This window comes from Microcebus murinus, chromosome 15 (assembly GCF_040939455.1).
Source record: "Microcebus murinus isolate Inina chromosome 15, M.murinus_Inina_mat1.0, whole genome shotgun sequence".
NCBI lineage: Eukaryota > Metazoa > Chordata > Mammalia > Primates > Cheirogaleidae > Microcebus > Microcebus murinus.
In genome coordinates this window covers 10,550,015-10,573,935 of record NC_134118.1, presented here as the reverse complement: position 1 = coordinate 10,573,935, position 23,921 = coordinate 10,550,015, and the positions used below count along the sequence as shown (strand labels likewise).

The window sequence follows — 23,921 nt, the reverse complement described above, 5'->3', positions numbered from 1 at the left end:
GCATTTAGTTGTCAATGTTTAATTGCCTTTCCCCCTTTTCCTGAATGCAATTCATTTCTAAGTGTTGTGTAACTAACTACTCTAGTAGTTGGGCAAAAAGAAGGTGGCGAGTTCTATAGTTTGTGATAAAATGAATTTGGTCTTGTAAATTCATGTTAAATAGACTTGTATGTACACTTTGGTGTATTCATTCACAATTGAGTTTGAAACTCCTTGTCTCTGTTTTTAAATACATTTTTTTTTCTTTTTTTATTAGAGACATGGTCTCAGCCTTGCTCAGGCTGGTCTCGAACTCCTGAGCTCAAGCAGTCCTCCCACCCAGTGAGCTAGGATTACAGGCATGAGCCACTGCACTCAGCCCCTAAATACATTTTGTTTTAGGATAGTTTTAGATTTACAGAAAGGTTGCAAAGATAGTTTTTGTATACCCCTCACCCAGTTTTCCCTATCTGCTTCCATCTTATAGTTTCTACAGTGGCACACATTAGTAAGTCATTTAAGGAACTCTGACTTTCCATTGTGCTGACAGATAACTCTTCCATTCTTGGGATATGTTTGGGACTGCATATAAATTGTGGGAATCAACCTTGGAACCAAATTGCTGAACAGAATTTCTAAATATTTCAGAAGAAAGGTTCTCCCATCCCTCTGTAATAAAGAAAACAAATGTAATTACAAAGGACCCTCCAATTCCTTATTCATTCTAGGATTCTAAATGAGGATTCTGAATTTCTTAATTTTTTCCTTTGTCTCTTGAATTTCTTTCCTTTATTTTGTAACGGGTACATTTTGCAGAGTGTTCTGAGGTGGGTGGAATTTTGCACACACTGGGACAACAGATATGGTCTTGTTCCTATCTTAGCAGTAGGAGATATGTGCTGCATTTCCTGCATAATTCCAAGTGGAAGAAAGAGAATTGTTGCATCTGTAGGGGGAGAAGGGGAGGCTGTCCTGGTTTTGATGGGTGGACTGTTCAGGAACATTGCCCAGGCCTGCCTAGTGGAGCCTGTGTCATTCTTTGGGAGTGGTTCCCAGGGAGGGCTGGATTCCTCACCCACATTCAGCTAGTGCTGGCTTGTTGGGGAGCCTTGCTTGCGGGGAGGGACCCCAAATAGCTAGAAGAAGAAAGTGCTTCCCTATGGTGAGATCATGAAGTCAGGTGCCGTGGGAGAAGTTCCCACGTTGTGATCCTATCCCATCTATGCGTAGTACAGCCATTGTTTTTTAAACTTTTTTTTTTTTTTTAATAAAGACTTTCTTTACATAAAGACACACGTAAGAGAAAATCCAGCTGGCCAGACAGGCATCAAACAGATAAAAGCAGGTATAGGCTGGCCCTGGCTAAAGGGCTGGGTGAGGAACTCCAGCTTCTTGTAGCACATTCATGAGGATTTTTCACAAACATTAAATAATAATTTGATATGCTTTAAATCTCTCTTAAAGTAAACTACAGTAGGCTGTACTGTGCTATAATGTATCCTGGCAAATCTGAAAAACTGTTTTATTATGTTTTTCTCTTTTTTTGGGTTCATTTATGTCTGTTGAGGAGCAAATTAAATTCCTGCCATCTCTTTCTTAAAAATAAAGACCATTAAAATACGGACCATCTTCAACGTTTTTCTTCAACATCGCCGTTGTTTTAAGGTCTCTGCCACACGTCTTCCAGAAAAGCGGCTTATTTGAAATGCACATTGAAGGAGCCTCAATGTAGAGAAAAATGTTTATTCTAGGAACATCTTGAAAGGACAAGGGGCTTGTTTTTGCGTCAAAGATACTGTACTGACATTTTCCATCACTTTCTTCACACCATGATTTTTCTACCATTACTGTCTTTTATTAGAATTGCAGAAAATACTTCTGTAAAATAAGCTTTTCTCCTGTCTCCCACCTTTTCCTTCAGCCAGACTTGCCAGTGAAACCCTCATGTTCTGTGTCTGACGCCCTAAGGTCTTCCTGCAGAGGGACTGGAGGGGCGTTGGCATTAGGGATGCGGGGGATGACGGGATATATAAGCTGAAATAGCTCGATATCACTGACATTGCCAGAGTGTGTTTTTTCAACTCACAAGGAAATATTTCTGGATCGGATCCTGGACCTGGGGGGCCAAAAAACTTGCTGCAATAGGACATTATTGAGCTAATTGGTCAATTTTTTTTTTTTTCTTTTTTTTTTTCTGTGACAGAGTCTCGCTTTGTTGCCCAGGCTAGAGTGAGTGCCGTGGCGTCAGCCTGGCTCACAGCAACCTCAATCTCCGGGACTCAGCGATCCTACTGCCTCAGCCTCCCGAGGAGCTGGGACTACAGGCATGCGCCACCATGCCCGGCTAATTTTTTGTATATATATTTTTAGTTGGTCAATTAATTTATTTCTATTTTTGGTAGAGACGGGGTCTCACTCAGGCTGGTTTCGAACTCATGACCTTGAGCAATCCGCCCGCCTCGGCCTCCCAAAGTGCTAGGATTACAGGCGTGAGCCACCACGCCCGGCCCTAATTGGTCAAATTTTTAAAAGTTCTATGGATTAGAAAATAGTGTTATAATATCACTTGTAAATTTCTTTTTCTTTTCTTTTTTTTTTGAGACAGAATTTCACTCTGTCGCCCTTGCTAGAGTGCCATGGTGTCAGCCTATCTCACAGCAACCTCGGACTCCTGGGCTCAAGGGATCCTCCTGCCTCAGCCTTCCGAGTAGCTGGGATGACAGGGACATGCCACTACACTGGGCTAATGTTTTCTATTTTTAGTAGAGACAGGGTCTTGTTTTTGCTCAGGCTGTTCTTAAACTCCTGGCCTCAAGCAGTCCTCTGGCCTTGGCATCGCAGTGTGCTAGGATTACAGGCGTGAGCCACCAGGCCTGGCTAAATTTCTTGATTTTGATTATAATACTGTGGTTATGTAAGTGAATGTTTTTATTCTTAGGAAATGTATGCTGAAATATTTGGGGGTAAAAGGGCATGATTAGTATTAAATGGTTGAGACAATAACATATGTATATATACACACGTAAATAAATACACACCCACATATGGAGGGGGGAAAGGGGTCTAAAAGAGACAGCAAAAATGTTGGCAATTGGGAAATCTGGGTGAAGGGTCTCACAGGAGTGTTTTAGTCCTATTTTTGCAACATTTCTGAAAGATTGAAATTATTTCAAAATTGAAAAAGTTACTTCATGTTTGGCTTCTTTGTGTTTGCCTCCTTAGTCAAACCGGTACGATGTCCAGGCACCAGAACCAGAACACCATCCAGGAACTTCTGCAGAACTGCTCGGACTGTCTGATGCGAGCGGAGCTGATTGTGCAGCCCGTAAGCTTTCTGAATCTCCTTGCTTCTCCCAAAGCGCCGTCCACACCTGCCTGTGTTCCCAGTTAGCTTCCACCGTCCTAAGCCTAACCTGCACGTCCCTGTTCACTGACTCTTTCACATACTTGGTGTTTTAGAGATGGTCTTTTTCACAACAGACTAGAGAGGAATGTGTCTCTTATTAAGGTATTTGTAATGTTGATTTGACAATGGGAACCAGTGTTCAAACACAGGTTTATTTTTATTTATTTATTTAAGAGACAGGGTCTCGCTCTGTTGCCCAGGCTGGAATGCAGTGGCATCATCATAGCTCACTGCAGCCTTGAACTCCTGGGCTCAAGGGATCCTCTCACTTCAGCCTCACAAGTAGGTGGGACTACAGGTGTGTGACACCATACCCAGCTATTTAAAACAATTTTTTTTGTAGAGACAAGGTTCCACTATTATGTCAGGAAAATCCCAGGATGACATAGAAAAACCACCCTCCAAACTGAGATGGTGCTGAGAGACCAAAGAAATGACCCAGACATATCCAGCTTGATGGGGTAGATGAGTTTATTGGAGGTTACTCACACAGGGCTCTCACTCCTGGGTGCAGCAGGAGTTCTCCGGAGAGTAAATTCTGCACTGCCTGCCTGTTTGTGGAGCCTTAAATTTCTTTTTGGCAAGTGAAGCAGAGCTCTCCCTCTGCCTCATTGTATATTTACATACAATACAGGCTGAGCTTGCACAGTACTTCCTGTTAGGTGTGGCCTTTAGTACTACAATTAACTAAAGAGTACTAAGGGAACTAAGGCAGCTTAAAACAGTTCAAATTGGTTTTAAAACTTATGATCTTGTATATAAAAGGAGCTACTTAAGAATACCTTTTGTGCTTTGTATTTTTCAGCCTTTTTATTTGATCTATATCTTTAAAAGTTCAAAAGACACCTGCATGAGATCTGTTAAATAGTAAAAGCCAGTGGTGGGGACTTTGTATTTTTCCCTCAGCCTATGTTGCTCAGCTGGTCTCAAACTCCTGGCTTCCAGCAATCTTCCTGTCTCATCCTCCCAAAATGCTGGGATTACAGGTGTGAACCACCATGTCCAGCCAAACATGGTTGTTTTTTTTAACCCCTGACAAATGTTTACACTACAGATTTCCACACTTTTGGAATTGCAGCAACCTCCTGTTATTTATGTGACTTTGTAATACTTTCTCTTCTTTGAAGTGCAACCTGATGTGTTTCTGTCCTTGGATTGGGATAGATTGTCATGCACACCATTCATTTATTAATAATAAGATTATTTTCAAGGACAATGACCATATTCGGAAAATAACTCTATTTAAGAAACATAAAAAAATGGACAAATAAGCAATTGAAAATTGAGGAAAAATGTTGACATTTGTGAGAGCCTTATGATATTTCTTGAGATAACTGAGATATCTTAGGATCTCATTGAGTCAGGATTAGAAATCATGGATTCCATGATATTTGCTATGTAAAATTGTAATTTTAGAACACTGTAGCATTCACATTTGCTCCAAGTTTGCTAAAGACAGACTAGAGAGTAGTGGGACCATAGCCACCTTTTCTATCCCTTTCCTGGGTTATTTTATGCTTTCAGCAAAGGAACTGAGTTCCAGACTCCCTGATGCTGACATTAATGTCGGGGTTACATCTGGAATCTGCCTCATCCCGAGTACCCCTGTTAAATAGTCTATATCTGAAAGAGAGATCTTAACCAAGTGAAGATCTCTTTTTTATGGGTTCCATTTGGAGACTGTGTTAATGTTCTGATTCTTAATTTATATTGTGTGGTTTATAGTTCTGGCTTATCTCATCCAATTAAAAAATAATGTCATTTTACTCAATGTACAAAGATATTTTGGGGCTCAACAAACTAGCTTGATTCAAGTTCTGGTTATTTCAAGTATCTGACTTGAAATGTTTTCCTCTAAACGTTCAACAAAACACCTTGGTTCCTTTGCATAAAGCTAAATAGGAGGCACCAGTGACTTCATATGGAACGCATCCTCACGCCAGCCCTGGACAGGGTGCGTAGTGACTGTGGATACGTTTTAAATGTAGTTCTTGGCCGGGCTTGGTGGCTCACGCCTGTAATCCTAGCTCTCTGGGAGGCCGAGGCGGGCGGATTACTCGAGCTCAGGAGTTCGAAACCAGCCTGAGCAAGAGCGAGACCCCGTCTCTACTATAAATAGAAAGAAATTAATTGGCCAACTAATATATATAGATATATATAGAAAAAAATTAGCCGGGCATGGTGGCGCATGCCTGTAGTCCCAGCTACTCGGGAGGCTGAGGCAGGAGGATTGCTTGAGCCCAGGAGTTTGAGGTTGCTGTGAGCTAGGCTGACGCCACGCCACTCACTCTAGCCTGGGCAACAAAGCGAGACTCTGTCTCAAAAAAAAAAAAAAAAAAATCTGATAGACTGGACTTCATCAAAATTAAAAAATTTTGCTCTTCAAAACAAACTGATCTTTTGGGGGCAGATGGAAATGTTCATTATCTTGACTGTGATGATTGTTTCAATGGTGTACATATGTCAAAACTCATCAAATTTTACACTCCAAACATAGAAAGAAATTAATTGACCAACTAATATATATAGAAAAAATTAGCCGGGCATGGGGGTGCATGCCTGTAGTCCCAGCTACTCGGGAGGCTGAGGCAGGAGGATTGCTTGAGCCCAGGAGTTTGAGGTTGCTGTGAGCTAGGCTGACGCCACAGCACTCACTCTAGCCTGGGCAACAAAGCGAGACTCTGTCTGAAAAAACAAAATAAAAATAAATAAATGTAGTTCTTAAAATTTACATGGCATCATGTTCTCAGTTTATTATTATGCATCAAAGTGCAATAAAAACGTGTTAGGGAAATAGTATATTTGCTAACATTTCGTTTTAGAGAAATGAGGTTCATTTGGCTGAAGCTGAATGAAAACAGCAAATGTAAAATTCTAGAGGACGTTTTCTATTTTAAAAAACTTTATTTTGAAATAATGATAGACTCATAAGAAATTGCAAAAATAGTACAGAGAAATCTATACCCCGCACCCTGCTTCTCCCAGTGGTGTCATCTCACATGACTATAGTGCATCATCAAGACCAGGACATTGAATGGCCCTGCACAGTTAACCAGGCAGCTTTCTTTTTAAGAAGTAAAGTTATGGGCTAGGTGCAGTGGCTCACGCCTATAATTCTAGCACTCTGGGAGGCCGAGGCGGGAGATTCACTTAAGCTCAGGAATTTGAGACCAGCCTGAGCAAGAGTGAGACCTTCGTCTCTACTAAAAATAGAAAAATTAGCTGGGTGTAGTGGTGCGCGCCTGTAGTTCCAGCTACTTGGGAGGCTGAGGCAGGAGGATTGCTTAAGCCCAGGAGTTTGAGGTTGCTGTGAGCTAGGCTGACACCACAGCACTCTAGCCAGGGCAATAGAGTGAGACTCTGTCTCAAAAAAAAAAAAAAAAAAAAAAAAGAACTAAAGTTATGTTCCCATAAGGTGCAGGTGAAGCTCATTTTGTGTGCACAAAGCCATATCTGGTACAGTGGTACAGTGTCCTTATCAGAGTGAAATTCCCATTAGATGGGAGTTGTGTGTGAATATGAAAGGTCACATTTAAAATATTGGAGCAAGGGAAAAATTAGCATTCCATAAATATGCTTTTAAAAGCCAAGAGAAAATATAAAAGATAGTCTACAAATTTTGGTTCACAAATCTCCATCTGTTTACCTTCTTGTTTACCATGCTTTTGTTTCCATTAGTGCACAGGAAGCTTTTATTCCCAGTATTATGTGTTTTCCTTCAAGTGACTTCTTTCTTTTAGGAATTGAAATATGGAGATGGAATACAGCTGGCTCGGAGTAGAGAACTGGATGAGTATTTTGCCCAGGCCAACGATCACATGGAAATCGCCGACAGCTTGGTCAGAGAGATGCGGCAGATGGGCCAGCCCTGTGACACTTACCAGAAGAGGTACTGCCTACAGCGTGGGTAGAAGGTTACGGTTACCCTCAGTGCCGTGAGCCAGGCCTGCCTTTGAAGGCAGCACCGATGTTCCCAAGGAAAGGCTGGCTGACGTGGTATTTTGCAGCTTTATGTATCTCTAATACAAACTGGCCAGTTCGCTATGAGATGTTAACTGTACCTCCAGTTACAGGGTAGCAAAGGCCTTTTGGCACAGCGTTTGGCTTCTTAAGAGTCTAATAGCAAGTCACGCTTAGTTTAAAAAATTGAACAGTGAGATCTTAGAGTCAGAAACGAAGACTTTAAAGCAGAAAGGTGTAGTCTGAGTCGACTTTCCTGCCACCCAGGGCCCAGGGTAAGGAAAATCTCCGGGACTAAACTCACGGGAGAGTAAAAGGTGCTACCAGGTTAGGCAAAGCCAATTACACTTTCCATGATGTTTCAGGCTTTGGGCCTTTTCCTAAGATTTAATTTTTTGTATATGATCAAGAGTCAAGTCATGGGGATAAAGAAGAAAATCTTCAAATACCGTAAGACACTTGTGGCCTCTGAATTGACATAAGGGAGATTCCGCAAAGGGAAAATTTGCCCAGAATGTGTTTTCATAGGCTGGCTTCCTGCAATGGAGTCATTGTTTTCCTTTCTTTTCAGACTACTTCAGCTCCAAGAGCAGATGCGAGCCCTTTATAAAGCCATCAGCGTCCCTCGAGTCCGGAGGGCCAGCTCCAAGGGTGGTGGAGGATACACCTGTCAGAGTGGCTCCGGGTGGGATGAATTCACCAAGCGCGTCACCAGTGACTGTCTGGGGTGGATGAGGCAGCAGAAGGTGAGCAGCTCCCTGATAGACGACACCCCAACCCTGTGGGGGCCAGGTGCATCGAGCATGACAGGGCCAGCCCCTGCATTCTGCTCACAGGTGGTGGTCTGGACCGCAGGTGGCAACAGCAACTATTTTCAGAATTTACATTTGAAAGCGATCTTCTGTTTTGAAATAAATGAAATTTCAGATAGTTCTTTGTTTCCATGTGGCTTAGGGAATTAGCCTCATTCCTTTATAGTCATACTTTATCACACAGGTAATATTTAAGAGGTATAATTTAATTCGTGGACTTTTAATATCCAGTTCTTACTGTTCACAACTGGAAAATCTCTTGTGGGAGTTTATGTGCTAAGTAACTTCATTTTTCTACTCCAGTGGCAACTGACCTTATCTGTATTACTGATAGGTACTAGAAAAAAAGCAAGTTGTGGCTGTTCATTTAAAATGCTAACAAATTGGAGGAGCTGGAAACAGAGTCAAACTGGACATTCTGGTCTGGGCTCATTGGTTGCTTATCTCGTTCTTTTGAAGTGTCATTTGTCTTGTGCAACCATCACGTCACTGGTGTGGGAGTGAAGTGAAATAATGGCAGAAGTATATGATGATCTTTTCCCTAGAACTGGAGTCTCTCTACAAAGTATTTTTCAATGCTAATTATTGTTTTTTGTTTTGTGTAGTAATTACGTCCTATAATGAACAGGTGGCCGTAGAAATATGCCATAATCACGTAGATGGGAATTTTATAATGAAAACCTACTACTAATGAGCCATCCTTCCCTTGAGAAGGTGGATGTGTTAGAATGATAAGTTGTGGAGAGATTGTTACACAGTACAGTTGTGGTTGTAATAAAGCTTGGTTTGATTAGTTATCGTTGGACCAGTTTAGCAAGGGTTCTAAAATGTCTCAACTACTTTAAAATTTGGGGGTGTGTTTTTGCTTAGATGGTGAGGAATTTTGTGACATTTGTTCATTCACTCACTCACTGATTCCGTTAACATTTTCTCCCATTTATTATAAAGGCTATGAACACAGAAGGTAGGACTTACAGAGGAGAAAAGTCAGTTAAAATCCCAGAAACCTAAATACAAACCTATTTGTGTGCTTTCAAATTTCCTTCTAATCTTTGAACACACCTTGTTTGAGGATTTTATGTGTATTGGCATTGTACCAGAAACTGAAGGTTCAAAAATTATTATCCAGGCCGGGCGCTGTGGCTCACGCCTGTAATCCTAGCTCTTGGGAGGCCGAGGCGGGCGGATTGCTCAAGGTCAGGAGTTCAAAACCAGCCTGAGCAAGAGCGAGACCCCGTCTCTACTATAAATAGAAATAAATTAATTGGCCAACTGATATATATATATAAAATTAGCCAGGCATGGTGGCGCATGCCTGTAGTCCCAGCTACTCGGGAGGCTGAGGCAGAAGGATCACTGGAGCCCAGGAGTTTGAGGTTGCTGTGAGCTAGGCTGACGCCACGGCACTCACTCTAGCCTGGACAACAAAGCGAGACTCTGTCTCAAAAAAAAAAAAAAAAAAAAATTATTATCCATAGTTTTGAAAATTAGATTATTGACGAAAACAAGATACATACACACACCCAAATGCCAAATTTTAGTTTAGGTCAGCATGCGATTAATTGCCATGTGAGAGCTGTAATAAAATCTTGCTTAGTTGGGAGTAGGGGAGAGATGGAGCTCCAGCCCTTGTGGAGTGGAGGGGTCAGAGGAGGGCCAGGCAGAGTTCATGGGGCTTGAACTATACCTTAACGATCCATGATGGTAGGCGAAACAGCCTTTGAACCAAATTAGTTATGAAACATCATATACTCTAATGTTTTTTGGTTATATAAAATGACAGCCCATGATTTGTCATTTTCTATGTTCATATTGGGCATAGATTTTTAAGAATATTTTGTAGCAAAAGCTCAATTTTTAAATTTTGGAAAAAGGCATTATCACAGGAACTCAGTTTTAAGTCATTTTCTAACAGAAGCAATTGACGAGCAATGCTTTTCAGATCAGGCAGGTGACCCTCACGTTTCAAACACACTAAAAGTGTTAGGTCACCTGCTGTAGGTTTGCTCTGGGATTGGCTCTGGCTCCTTCTCTCTTGTCCCTTCTTCCCCCGTTTGTGGCCTGCATGCTTTGCCTTGTTCCCAGGAGACCAGGCTGCAGGGCCCAGCTGATAAGGGAGCTGTTGCCGCAGCAGCACAATCAGGAGGCCAGCACGCATCAGCTGCCAGGCTTTGTTTTGTTGCCTTGATTTGTGTTTGCTGATAGGCAGGTCAGATACCATACACCTGGCTGGTAATGAAAGGCCTGCCTGGAGCCTGGTCATCTCGCTAACCTCCCAGTGCACACACCTGGCTGTTTCTGTTTCAAAGCCCAGACAGCTGCAGGAAAGGAGGGCCAAAGTCCTAGGTAACTGCCAGTCGTCTGACTCTGAAATGGCTTCCCATTCTGGAGCCCTGCCCAGTCTATTAGAACATGGATGTGGCTTAGAACAATGTGTATTATGTTCTTGTTGCAATCCCCGACTGGAATGCTTGCCCTTGGCATGTCCAAGAGATGACACAGGTGATTTGGAAATTTACATGTACTCATGCAAAAGAGGGATGAGGTAATGGACTTGCCCCGGAGTGAAACTTGGGGAACAGTGTGTTTGATTCTTACTATGTGACATTCTTAAATTTGAGACTCAAATAAATTTAGTCAGACTTAATTTTTTAAAAAAAAACTAAGGTAAATTCACAGTCTTAATATTGCCAACATTAAGACCTTGAGTATGTATAGTAACTTCCCTTTGAGATGGGCTATAGAGAGCGTTGCATCCTGAAAGGGAAAGGGTAAAAGAGCCAACGATTACATTTATTAAAACAGCGTAAAGAAATAAACAATGAAAGATATTTTAGGTTAGCTATTTACCTTTGGAAACAGTGCATGACTGTGCTTAACAATTTTTAATGCACATTTAAAAACGATTGAATAAAGAAATGTCTGTGGGTATTTTATAACATCATTATATCATACATAGGTGTGCACACATACTAATATCTGTGTGCATGCTCACCTGCACGTGCACACATAGGTTTCTTTTCCTTCAGAAAATGTGATCTTAGCTTATGTCCCTTGGTGCTTTTTGACCCCTGCTGTGTACACAAGTGAGTCAGACGCAAAGGCACGATAACAAAGGGCACCTCTCTTTCCCTGTCCCTGCGCAGGCAGAGATGGAGACGGTGGCCTGGGGCGTGGACCTGGCCTCGGTGGAGCAGCACATCAACAGCCACAGGAGCATCCACAATGCCATCGGGGACTATCGTTGGCAACTGGACAAAATCAAAGCCGACCTGGTACTTTCCAATGTTTCATTTCAGAGTTTTAAAAAAGCGTACCGAAGGACTGTGTAATTACAATTTATTTACAGTTAAATCCTAGGCAATTTGGTCTGAAACATTAGGCTATAATTTTTTCCCCAAGAGACTGGACGTTTTATAAGATCCCATTTTATAAATGGGTAAGTGGAATCGGATAGCCCTCCTAGAGATCGTATTAACCCTTGGGGAGTTAAACAGAAGGCCAAGGGTGTGCAAACACTCATTCATTTGCAGTTTGTAAATAAATATCTTTGGAAGTGGTAGTTCATTTCTGCAGAAAGCAGAGCATCTCTTCTGATAGAGAAAATGCAACAATCATATGCAGTAGTCTGTGTCATTAATCCTTTCCTAGGTGGTAATTAAAATGTATTGCTACTGAAGGAAATCAGGTCTCATCCTGATGCCCCTACTGTGCTGAAAAAAGTCAGACTCAAAGCTAGGTTGAGAATTTTGCATAAAATATTAATGTGACCTTAAGTGCTTGGTTTCCCCCCAGAGCTCTAGACTTTCAAATCACTAACTTAGACCAAAGCTACTCCTTCTTCTTCTTCTTCCAGCTTTTTTGTTTTTTCTTTTTGGTCCACCTGAGTACCTGGCCAACTTTCTTCCTATTTCTTTAATATCTAGGAAATCCTAAATCATATTTCTAAACTTTTAAAAAAATGTTGTAACATGTTGAGTCTTTAAGTGACTGTGTTCAAGCCTTACCTTTGTGGAGATGGCCACAAGGGTTTGCCTTCAAACCCCCTGAGAAAGGGTCCCCAGGGAGTAAAAAATTTCATAAAAAATTTTATAGAGTAAAAAATTTCTATTGAGGGATCTGAGGCCAATATCTGACAAAAAGGAGGTTTTGAAGGTCTGCTCTTGCTATACAAATCTACAAGGGGAATTAAAGAATTACCTGCTTTTTTCCTCATCTTCTAGCGTGAGAAATCTGCGATCTACCAGTTGGAGGAGGAATATGAAAACCTGCTGGTAAGTCAGTTTATTTCTGAAGTGCACAAAGGCTCCATTGTTCGCAAAATATTGTTGCTTGGTCCGAGTGCAGTGGTGTTTATAACTAATTGATCACAACCAGTTACAGATTCCTTTGTTCCTTCTCCACTCCTACTGCTTTATTTGACCAGCCTATAAAAATATGGTTAAAAAACCCTAATTATTCAACCCAAACATCACTATATGAATCATGATCCTTTGGGAATAGGCTGTTCCACTCAATCTAAAATTGCTGTCTTGTTGACTACAAATTTGGATGGATCTTTTTCCCATACCAGGTGGTCAGTGAATGCACAAGATTAATATTTTTCCTATTTTTGTGATTTTTTGGGGGGGGGCAAAGGGGTTAATCTATGAGATCTGCAGAGAACACCATTCACCTGCATATTGTTATTCTAACACTGCTTTTGAACTTACCGTGCAGAAAGCATCCTTTGACAGAATGGATCACCTGCGACAGCTGCAGAACATCATCCAGGCCACGTCCCGGGAGATCATGTGGATCAATGACTGTGAGGAGGAGGAGCTGCTCTACGACTGGAGCGACAGGAACACCAACATCGCCCAGAAGCAGGAGGCCTTCTCCGTAAGCTCCCTGTGTAGTTGCGGACGGTGGAGGCGGTTGCCTTGGAGGGATGTGAGGGCCTTTCAGTAATTAGTCAGCCGCTTGCAATTCAGCCTCAGTGAGATGGTCCTGGAAACCCTTCCCGAACACTTTCCAGTGAGTGAAGAGGGGCCCGTACGTTGTTTCATGTCCCAGACGACAGTAGTTTGCTTAGACAGGGTGAGAAGTGGTTCATTCAGATAACCCAGGGTGTGCGGCCCTGTAGTAGGGTGGACTGAAACCTGGACTTAGAAAACCTCCCCATTAATCATAGCTGTGTCTCTCTTCCTGTGTGACCTTGGATAAGCCCTGTCACTGGTCTGACCTCAGCCACCTTCTATCCTGTATCAGACATTCTTTCCAGCCTTAAAAAAATGCTACGATTCTTAAGGGAAACATAGCGTGGCATTGTTCCTTTCCAAGATGCAGTTTTGTATTTAACTTCCTTTAAATGCTGTGGGAGTGATGGAAGCTTAGTGGGGACTTAGTGATTGATTGATTGATTGATTTTTCCATTCACAGATACGCATGAGTCAACTGGAAGTTAAGGAGAAAGAGCTCAATAAGCTTAAGCAAGAAAGTGACCAACTTGTCCTCAATCAGCATCCAGCCTCAGACAAAATTGAGGTAGACTTCCTGAGGTTTATATTTTCGTTAGGAAAAAAAAGGAAACTTTTCATAAAGTAAGACTATACAAATGAATGATTCTTATCCATCATGAAGCTATGCTAACTTTATTTTCTATTTTGGGATCAATACCCTAGGTCAGGGGTTGGCAAACTTTTTCAGAAAAGGACCGATGTTTTATACTTGTGGGTCATTGGTCTGTGTCACAATTACATAACTCTGCCATTATAATGCAAAAGCAGCCATAGACAGTATGTAAATGAATGAATATGGCTGTATTCCAATAAAACTTTACTTATAAGGGCAGGAAGTGGGCCGGATGTGGCCTTTGGACTGTAGATTGCTGACCTTCTGCCCTAGGCTGCCATCTGTGGGCTGTGCTCAAGGATGACATTAGTTATAATGATAACTAATGGTAACACTGATAGGACCATACTGGTTGTTTTAAAAATCGAAACTTCTGTATCAGTTGGTAAGAATCACTGCTTTAAGCACCTCCAAGCCCTTCACCTGGATGCTTCGCCCCTCCCCATGATCCAGCAACTGTCCAGGGACAGGGCTTATTACTAGACCCTGTTCCAGGATAATCCCTGATTGGTCAGTAGCTCTGCTATTTGGATAATGTATATTTTGACTCATACTCCTAATGGTATCTATTCATGAAACTGATTTTAAAATTTAATTTTGACCATATGAACAGTTCTCTCGTGGGAGAGAACTCATTCTCTTTGTAATTGAGAACAAAAACAGTTTGCCTGACTTAGAATTAGATAAAAACTGTTTACTAGCTTTCCTTCAGGCTCATATATCTCTAGAGGAATGTATGCATCTCTGCAGCTGAGCAGGGCCAAGACAGCAGGCATGTTCTCATTTCAGGCCTATATGGACACTCTGCAGACACAGTGGAGTTGGATTCTTCAGATCACCAAATGCATTGATGTTCACCTCAAAGAAAATGCTGCCTACTTTCAGGTTTTTATACTTAGTAATAATTTCATTCTTTTATCTTGTAATACCATATCTTTTGAGTATATCTTAAAAAGCACTGAAAATAATCTTGAAAATATTCATAAATCCTCTTTACTGGTTTTTAGTGTAGAAGAACATAGATTTGTAACCTGGCCACTAGTCACTCAAATAGTTTTCTACTGTCATGTACTTAAATACTTTCTGCTCTTTCTTTTCCTTTAACCACCTAGCAAAGAGAGGCTTAGGGATGACAGTCCTGGAAACACAACTACTAGATGAGATTGCGTATTGAGTTGCTTCTCATTGGCTTGGGCCACTCTCATCCTTAACAGTTTTTTGAAGAGGCCCAGTCGACTGAAGCGTACCTGAAGGGGCTTCAGGACTCCATCAGGAAGAAGTACCCCTGCGACAAGAACATGCCCCTGCAGCACCTGCTGGAACAGATCAAGGAGCTGGAGGTAGTGTCTCAGACCCAGAACTTCAGCAGCTGCACCTGGTGTGGGAGATAAAATGCACCCCTGGACGCAGCTCAGGCTGCTGGTTGGGATTATTGTTCAAGCACACCCAGAGCCCAAGCAAGCGTTTTCTTCATCTTTCAGTGGCTTTTCTCAAAATGAATTTCTTGACATGCTCACTACTATTGAGAGTTACCTTGAGTGTCCGGGTAATTTGCTTGGCACAAAACAGAGAGAACACTGATTACTTAACATGATAATTCCTTAGGGAGAGCAGACGTAAAATTTTATTGACATTATCTTTCACACAAAGATATTCTTTCCTGTCCACCTATGGTCAGGCTATGGCTATGCAACTTCTGGAGAATCTTATTGTGAAAGGTTCTCAGATTTCGTGCTGACGAATTTGTGGCTTTTTGCAGTTAATGCAACTATAGTGATTTAATTTGTAATGTCACAGTAGCTACATGAATGCCATTTGAAGATCACCTCTAAAATTCACAGGGTGTCTATGTTAAAGTATGATTTTATTTGCAATTTCAGAAAGAACGAGAGAAAATCCTTGAATATAAACGTCAGGTGCAGAACTTGGTAAACAAATCCAAGAAGATTGTACAGCTAAAGCCACGTAACCCGGACTACAGAAGCAATAAACCCATTATCCTCAGGGCTCTGTGCGACTACAAACAGGACCAGGTGTGTACTCCACCATTCAGAACCATACAAAAGTTTTCCCTTTCTTTACAGTGGATTTTTGTTAAGAGAACAAAACTTAATCTAGGTTTCAATAATCACCATAGTTCAATGTGTCTTTTCTTTTATATATAAAGAAGCAAGCTGTTGAACAAATGCAGCAGTTTTGTTCTGAATCATATGATTGTTGTCAATAATTAGGACAATAGTTATTTTTAGAACTTTAAAAAATTCTATTTAGAGCTTAATACTTCTTCCAATATTTGAAACTTATTTATCTGTGATCACTCTCATCTTTAAATTTCTGACTAAAGAAATGAGAAATGACACTATTAAGCTGCATGTAAGGTGAATGTCATCGAAAATTTCATGCAGTAATTGAGCAGCATGTTAATTCTTCAGGCTCACTGGTAAATATAAGCATTTATATAGAAAAATTACTTGTTTTTAGTAATTATATGATTCCTACAGCTTTATTTTTTATTGTAAAATGATGTAGGACTTAACAAATATAAAATGTGATTAGTTGGTTAGATAAACTTTATTATACAGTAGGGTTTACTCTACCACGTGGAAATGCATTCAGAACTTGTGTGGTAAGGAGAAGGAAGAAGTAAGTTGAGGTGGAGATCGAAATACATAAAAATCAAGATTGGTTACATTTTGCTAGGTAGGATAGTGTCATATTTTAGGTAGTCATTTTAAGAAGCTGTATAGATGGTGGAGTCAATTTAGAAGAGAAGCTTTTAGATACTGGAGTTCATTTAGAGAATTATTTCTCTGGAGATAAAGACAAGATAAAAACATGTACTTATGAATAAAGTGAGATCATGAGGTGCTTGCCTTATAGAAAATCGTGCACAAAGGGGACGAGTGTATCCTGAAGGACAACACTGAGCGCAGCAAGTGGTACGTGACAGGCCCAGGAGGCGTTGACATGCTCGTTCCCTCCGTTGGGCTGATTATTCCTCCTCCAAATCCACTGGCCGTGGACCTCTCTGGCAAGTAAGTTCCTAACAGCCACGGCACGAATGCAAGTGGGGAGAGAGGGGGCAAGTGCTTACATAAGAAGCTTAGACACATGGTTCTTTGCCATAATCACCTCCTCAAAAAAGGAACCTTGTGACGGTCCCTTTCACTTTATCATGCAATTCTATGTTGAAGAGACTGTCCTTATTAGAGGATAAAAAGACATGTCTGACTGTGAGGAGGGCTGGAGTGAGTAATACTTGAAACACTCTTTGAAGGTGTTGTTTTAAGGTTCTTCTTTCTGTTTTAGAAAATCAGTCATTGTATGTGTAGGCACAAATATAAAATGCCTTTAATATCAGTATTTGTTCATCAATAGCTAGAGCATTCATTTTACAGATTGTCCATGGCAGATTCTTTTAAACCTTTTAGTATGGCAATCTTCAGCCACACGCAGAACAGGCTGCATGCGCAAGACCAAGCGTGGGGGGTCATCAGTGTGTTAGACTTCTGCCAGTTAAGTGCTGGCTGACAAGCAAGATGACAACAAAAAATTGTAGTGTGTATTTCAGCTAATAATGTGTCATAGATAAATTGAGAATATACTTTTAGAGGAGTAACTGAATCCAAATCCATTGAAATGTTGACTGTTTTGAAAATTATGCAGATACGAGTTACTCTTTGAGTGATCGTTGTATTAACAATTGTTCTGCAGTTGTGTGGGCATGTCCAGGTTTCCCAGGTGGGATGGAGTTTGCAAGTCTGGCTTTAGCATGTTTCCCCTTTGTGCCTCCTAGGATTGAGCAATACTACGAGGCCATCTTGGCTCTGTGGAACCAGCTCTACATCAACATGAAGAGCCTGGTGTCCTGGCATTACTGCATGATCGACATCGAGAAAATCAGGGCCATGACTATCGCCAAGGTACGTCCTGGGGACCACTCAGGCTGCCGGAGGTTGTGCCATGCTGCTCCCTGCAAGTGCTCGCTCCCACCAGTTAGACTGGAGCTGTGCAGCTAATGCTTTTGTAGCTCGTCACAAGAGTCAGCTTAGTCCTCCTTAGAGGGTTTGGTCTGCCGGTGGGGAGAACGGGAAGAATTAGCACATGGCTGGTTAGGAGACAAAGAGGCTATACTAACTCAAGTGGCCTGAGAAGCCAGAAGTACCTGTGGAAAAGGCCTGGGTCCTGTAAGATTCTGGGTCCTGTTCTCCTTCGATGTAATGGACAGTTAGGTCATAAATGATTACCTGAGTATTACAGGGGTAAAAGGTGGGATGGAATTCTTAGAAAAGCACCCAAAGCATTAGTTACACTAAATCTGTGGTTTTCAAATTATGGTCTGAAGAATCCTAGGGGTGTGTGTGTCCTTTAGCAGTTGTAGGGATGGAGGTGAGGAGAGAGACAGGATAAGGAAGTTTTGGGGTCCTCCAATCCATTTTCTTTTTGTAGTCAGAGCTGCTTTGCTGCACTCTGCTCTATATTTGGGGGCTTCTGAGTAATATTTCATTTGAAGAAAAAAATTCTGTGGGAAGAAACAATCGGCATCCTACTGCTCTGGTTCTTGGGGGCAACGTCTAAACCCGCAGACCTTTTATATTGTAATGGGCCTCCGATGAGTGTTGCCTTGAGCCCCATCTAGCAGGGACATTTTTTTGGCCAGCTCTTCTGGATCACTTGGGGTCGGCCATCATAAATCTCAAATCACTTCTGCTTGGTTTGCTTCCAGCTGAAAACGATGCGGCAGGAAGATTACCTGAAGACAATACAGGACCTTGAGTTACATTACCAAGAGTTTATCAGAAATAGCCAAGGCTCAGAGATGTTTGGAGATGATGACAAGCGGAAAATACAGTCACAGTTCACTGATGCCCAGAAGCATTACCAGACCCTGGTCATTCAGCTTCCTGGTCACCCCCAGCACCAGACAGGTGAGCTTGGGACATCTTTCTCTTTGTATCAGCTATCAGCTGCATATGCAATTTAAAAGAGAAAGTAGCTTACATAAAACTAGTTTCAGAACCATTTCTTTGAAAGAGATAGATCCAAAGTCATTTACGCACTAAATTTTCAGAATCAAATCAAAGTAAGTAGGTATGATTTTATCCATTAAGGATGCCTTTTGAGGCCTACCACCTTGCTAGCTAGGAATTCTGATTTTTGTGGCCCTCCCTTGTTTTTCCAGTAACCACAACTGAAATCACTCATCTTGGTACCTGCCAAGATGCCAACCATAATAAAGTAATTGAAACCAACAGAGAAAATGACAAGCAGGAAACGTGGATGCTGATAGAACTGCAGAAGATTCGCAGGCAGATGGAGCACTGTGAGGGCAGGATGTCTCTAAAAAACCTCCTTCTAGCAGACCAGGGCTCTACACACCACATCACACTGAAAATAAATGAGCTCAAGGTGGGTGAACATTAGTATTTTGCCTGATTTCCCCGTGTATTTATATTTATCTGCAAATAAATAAAAAACCGTCCTGGTTTAAATGTTCATAGGCGAGAAATATTACTTTTCAAGAAGACGGGGTTCTCATAGGATTGCCTTTTTTCTTTCCTATGTTTTTAAATTTGTAGAAGGTTATTAGGTTGGGGGCTAAACCATCTTTGCTATTAAGTTTGTGGGTTGCTGAATCAGGCTACAGTCCATCTCTCATTTTCACAAAAATTAATTTGGCTTCTTATGTAGAGCAACTATAGCATGGGCTAAACACATGAGATTATCTTTATTTATAGACAGAGCGCTGACACGAAGAGATTTGGTTGGTGAGGTAAGATCTCAAAGCCATAGATAGAGCTGTCACTATAGCCCAGGTGTGTCAACCCCTAACTCAGTGATATTTTCTGCTCAGCCAAGCCTGGGCACTGCATTGAAATGCCAAGATATGTATATTCTAAGTAAGAAGGCCACATTTACACAGTGCTAAAATGGCCATGCTGAAGAAATAGATGAAAAGTCAACTCTCTCGTTCTCAAATTCTTTATATTTAGTGGACTTTTAAAGGGCAAAAATAATCAATGCAGAGTGTTAACTTTTGTATGATCATGGTGCACCAAATGATGGTATGCAGTAATGTGTTGCTTAGTTACAGGGTTATGTTCCGAGAAATGTGTCATTAGGCAATTTTGCCATTGTCTAACATCGCAGAGTATACTTACACAAACCTACACGGCGTAGCCTGATGCACACCTAGGCTACAAACCTGTGCAGAGTGTTACTGTACAGAATACTGTAGGCAATTATAACACAATGAATGTTTGTGTACCTAAACATATCTAAACATAGACACAATAAAAATACGGTGTTACAATTTTACGGGACCTCCATCGTATATGCACTTCATTGATGACTGAAACATCATTATAGGTGCCTGACTGTGTGACTATATGTACACAATGGAATATTATTCAGCCTTAAAAAAGAAGATACTGCTATTTACAAAAACATGCTTGAACCTAGAGGACATTATGCTAAGTAAAATAAACCGAACACAGAAAGACAAATGCAGCATGATCTCACTTATATGCAGAAGCTAAGAAAGAAGTCCAGTATGTAGAAACCGAGTAGAACCATGGGGAGCAGAAAGGAGAAAGCAATGGGGAAATGGTAAATCAAACAGTACAAGCTTACAGTTAAGTAGGATGAATAAGTCTAGAGTGCTAGTGTACAATGGGAGGTATTATAGGTAATAATGTTGTAGTGTATATTGAAAATTTGCTCAGAGTAGGTCTTGGTGCTCTTAACACACATATTAAAAAAAAATCTATGGAAAGTTAATTTGCTTACCTGTAGTAATCATTTCACTGTTTTTGTGTGTATATCAAAACAGCATGTTGTATACCTTAAAAGTCTACAATAAAAAATAAAGTAAAAAAAAGATCGACAGCTAAATCAAAAGAACTTTGCTTTTTTGACAGAGCGTGCAGAATGATTCGCAAGGAATTGCTGAAGTTCTCAACCAGCTTAAAGATATGCTTGCTAACTTCAGAGGCTCTGAAAAGTATTGCTATTTACAGAATGAGGTATTTGGACTGTTTCAGAAACTGGAAAATATCAATGGTGTTACAGATGGCTACCTAAATAGGTAAACATGACTAACACTACTCTGAAATATTTTGCTTTTCTCAAGCTCCATTTTTTCACACTTCATTTGTTTGGATGCTTGGCTTGCTAGAACCTTTGCCTTGCAGTTTCTCTTATTACTAGAGGGTTACTGACATTATTCTGTGGTTTTGAAAGAGTGTTCTCTAGATTAGGATGTTAATTCCACTGTGTTGGAATTTAGTATATCTTAGCACCAAGGTAATTCCCCAGGGCCAGAACTTGAGAATTCTTCAGTGAGTGCAAAAGAGTGGTCTGAATCATGATAGAGAAAAAAAATTACTGCTCTTGTGACTTATTTTTTTTTGAGACAGAGTCTCACTCTGTCACCGGGGCTAGAGTGCCGTGGTGTCAGCCTTGCTCACAGCAACCTCAGACTCCTGGGCTCAAGCGATCCTCCTGCCTCAGCCTCCCGAGTAGCTGGGACTACAGGCAAGAACCACTATGCCCAGCTAATTTTTTCTATATATTTTTAGTTGGCCAATTAAATTCTTTCTATTTTTAGTAGAGACGGGGTCTCGCTCTTGCTCAGGCTGGTTTCGAACTCCTGACTTTGAGTGATCCACCCACCTCGGCCTCCCAGAGTGCTAGGATTACAGGCGTGAGCCACCGTGCCCGGCCTTGCTCTTGTGACTTATAAATAGGAAAAATAAAGTTTTATTAATATTGTTGTTTTTCATTAGTAGCGATGAGAGCCAAATGTTCACAGCCTTGTTATGTTCCCAGCAATTTTGTGTCTCTTCTGCTCTTTCTAGCTTGTGCACAGTCAGGGCGCTACTCCAGGCCATTCTCCAAACAGAAGATATGTTAAAGGTTTACGAAGCCAGACTCACAGAGGAAGAAACTGTCTACCTGGACCTGGATAAAGTGGAAGCTTACCGCTGTGGACTGAAGGTAACTTGAAGGGTTATACCAATGGCCCCGTTTACAGGAAATAATACAGGACTCAGCTCCTATTTATAATATAGAGCCTCATTAGGTTGTCATGAGTTTTGAGGTTTACTGGATTCAGTTGGCCACACATGGTTGATATCAGTGATCTCCAGAACTCCCTTTTCCAGAATGTGTTAGCAGAAACTATGTGAGAAAGTAGTTTGCAGTACAATTAGTTTGAAGAATGCTGAGTTAAACTGGTTTCTTTACTACAGGACTTCTCAGTACCTTTGCTATGTTAATATACATTAGAATTATTCATGAATGAAATGTGATAATTAGCATTTCTCAAACTAAGTTACACATTGAGTCCTTTTCTAACAGAGTAGCACAAGGCACTGGAACAATACTGGGAAATGTAATTCCATAAATGTGTTTTCCTGGATTGTTTTCACCTAAAAATATGAATGTTCTAAAGAGTATCATAATTTATTTTTCCCTGCATTTGGTGACTCGTAGTATAGCACACAGTGGGAGACGAGATTAATTTGTACTCATTTTGTTTCCTATTGCAGAAAATAAAAAACGACTTGAACTTGAAGAAGTCGTTATTGGCCACTATGAAGACAGAACTGCAGAAAGCCCAGCAGATCCACTCTCAGACTTCACAGCAGTACCCGCTTTATGACCTGGATCTGGGCAAGTTCAGTGAAAAAGTCACACAGCTGACAGATCGCTGGCAAAGGATAGATAAACAGATAGACTACAGGTGTGCCAACCTCCTTCCCCATGTCCTTCCCTTTTGGATGTTCTCATGATAATGTCACTTGAAAGGAACACTGCAAAAAACAGGTTTTGTTCGTGTTGAAGTTAGGCATGGCAGGCTCTTTTCCTGGACTGCCTGTAGGCAGCTTTGTTTGAAACGGAAAGAGAGTGTGTCACAGGTGCCAGCCAGGGTCTTAGAGAAACAGCAGAAGCCATTTAGCCATCCCTTTGTGCCCCATACGCTCTTGTTATGACTGTTGGAGGGAGTGGCTGCTTTGAGTAAGCGTTCTCCAAAAATTTATCAAAATTAAATTTTATACAAAAGAAATGCCGTACTATAAAGGAGGATCTAAAAAAATCTCCAGAATTGTCTTGCCTGTAGTCCATTTTATTAGCAGTGCTTTTAGAAAACATCTGTATTGAGATGTAATGTGCATACCATATAGCTTACCCATTTACAGTGTACAGTTCAGTGGGTTTAAGTATATTCAGAATTGTGCAACCATCGTGACAACCTGAGATTTGAACATTTTCATTACCCTGAAAAGAAACCTCCGTGCCCATTGGCACTCACTTCCCATTACCTGCCACCCCCACAGCCCTTGGCGATCTTCAATCCTATGGATTTGCCTCTTCTGGACATTTCATTTAAGTGGAATCAGGCAATAGGTGATTCTTTGTGGCTGGCGGCTTCCACTTCGTATAAAGCTTTCAGGGTTCACCCATGTTGTAGCATGTTTCAGTCTTCATTTTCTATTTTATTTCTTTCGTTTCTTTTTGTGGCTGAATAATATCCCATCATTTGGCTATACCACATTTTTGTTAATCTTTTCATCAGTTGATGGATATCTGAGTGGTTTCCAACTTTTAGCTATGATGAAAAGTGTTGCTATGAACATTTATATATAAGTTTTGTGTGGGCATGTGTTTTCAGTTTTCTTAGGTATATGTCAAGTGAATTGCCTCATGACTCTATGTACATATTTTAGGAACTAATAATGATTTTATTTTATATATTTTCTCTCAGATTATGGGATCTGGAGAAACAAATTAAGCAACTGAGGAATTATCGCGATAACTATCAGGCTTTCTGCAAGTGGCTCCATGATGCCAAACGCCGCCAGGATTCCTTAGAATCTATGAAATTTGGAGATTCCAACACGGTCATGAGATTTTTGAATGACCAGAAGGTATAAGCCAACTTGTCATTCCATACCTGTTTTGAGATTAATTGGGTGTAAGCTGTATTTTCTTCTGGTTTTTACAGCAGTGCTTAGGTTTGAAATTATGAGTATTTAATAACTATCAATCCATTTTTGAATACATAAAGAATGCCTAGAAAAAAAGCAACTGAGGTATTTACAAAGAAATACAATTATGAACATAGAAATAATGTTCTTCTCATGTTA

The 23,921-nt window shown here is 40.9% G+C and overlaps 2 protein-coding genes across 3 annotated transcripts in view; both read left to right on the top strand.

Annotated features, from left to right (window-relative positions):
• SNRNP48 (small nuclear ribonucleoprotein U11/U12 subunit 48) overlaps positions 1-23,921 on the top strand; it is a 163,068-nt gene that overhangs the window by 103,909 nt on the left and 35,238 nt on the right. The window lies entirely within an intron of this gene.
• The window catches only part of DSP (desmoplakin), a 43,299-nt gene that overhangs the window by 9,386 nt on the left and 9,992 nt on the right, over positions 1-23,921 (top strand). For both annotated transcript variants that reach the window (XM_012753641.3, XM_012753640.2), the window contains exons 2-19: positions 3,202-3,304; positions 7,126-7,274; positions 7,917-8,091; positions 11,304-11,432; positions 12,381-12,431; positions 12,877-13,038; positions 13,579-13,683; positions 14,560-14,655; positions 14,985-15,110; positions 15,651-15,803; positions 16,651-16,805; positions 17,567-17,693; positions 18,497-18,698; positions 18,953-19,179; positions 20,691-20,857; positions 21,630-21,768; positions 22,323-22,516; positions 23,540-23,702. In XM_012753641.3, the coding sequence (XP_012609095.2) occupies positions 3,202-3,304; positions 7,126-7,274; positions 7,917-8,091; positions 11,304-11,432; positions 12,381-12,431; positions 12,877-13,038; positions 13,579-13,683; positions 14,560-14,655; positions 14,985-15,110; positions 15,651-15,803; positions 16,651-16,805; positions 17,567-17,693; positions 18,497-18,698; positions 18,953-19,179; positions 20,691-20,857; positions 21,630-21,768; positions 22,323-22,516; positions 23,540-23,702 (2,623 nt within the window). The remainder of the gene's footprint in view (positions 1-3,201; positions 3,305-7,125; positions 7,275-7,916; positions 8,092-11,303; positions 11,433-12,380; positions 12,432-12,876; positions 13,039-13,578; positions 13,684-14,559; positions 14,656-14,984; positions 15,111-15,650; positions 15,804-16,650; positions 16,806-17,566; positions 17,694-18,496; positions 18,699-18,952; positions 19,180-20,690; positions 20,858-21,629; positions 21,769-22,322; positions 22,517-23,539; positions 23,703-23,921) is intronic.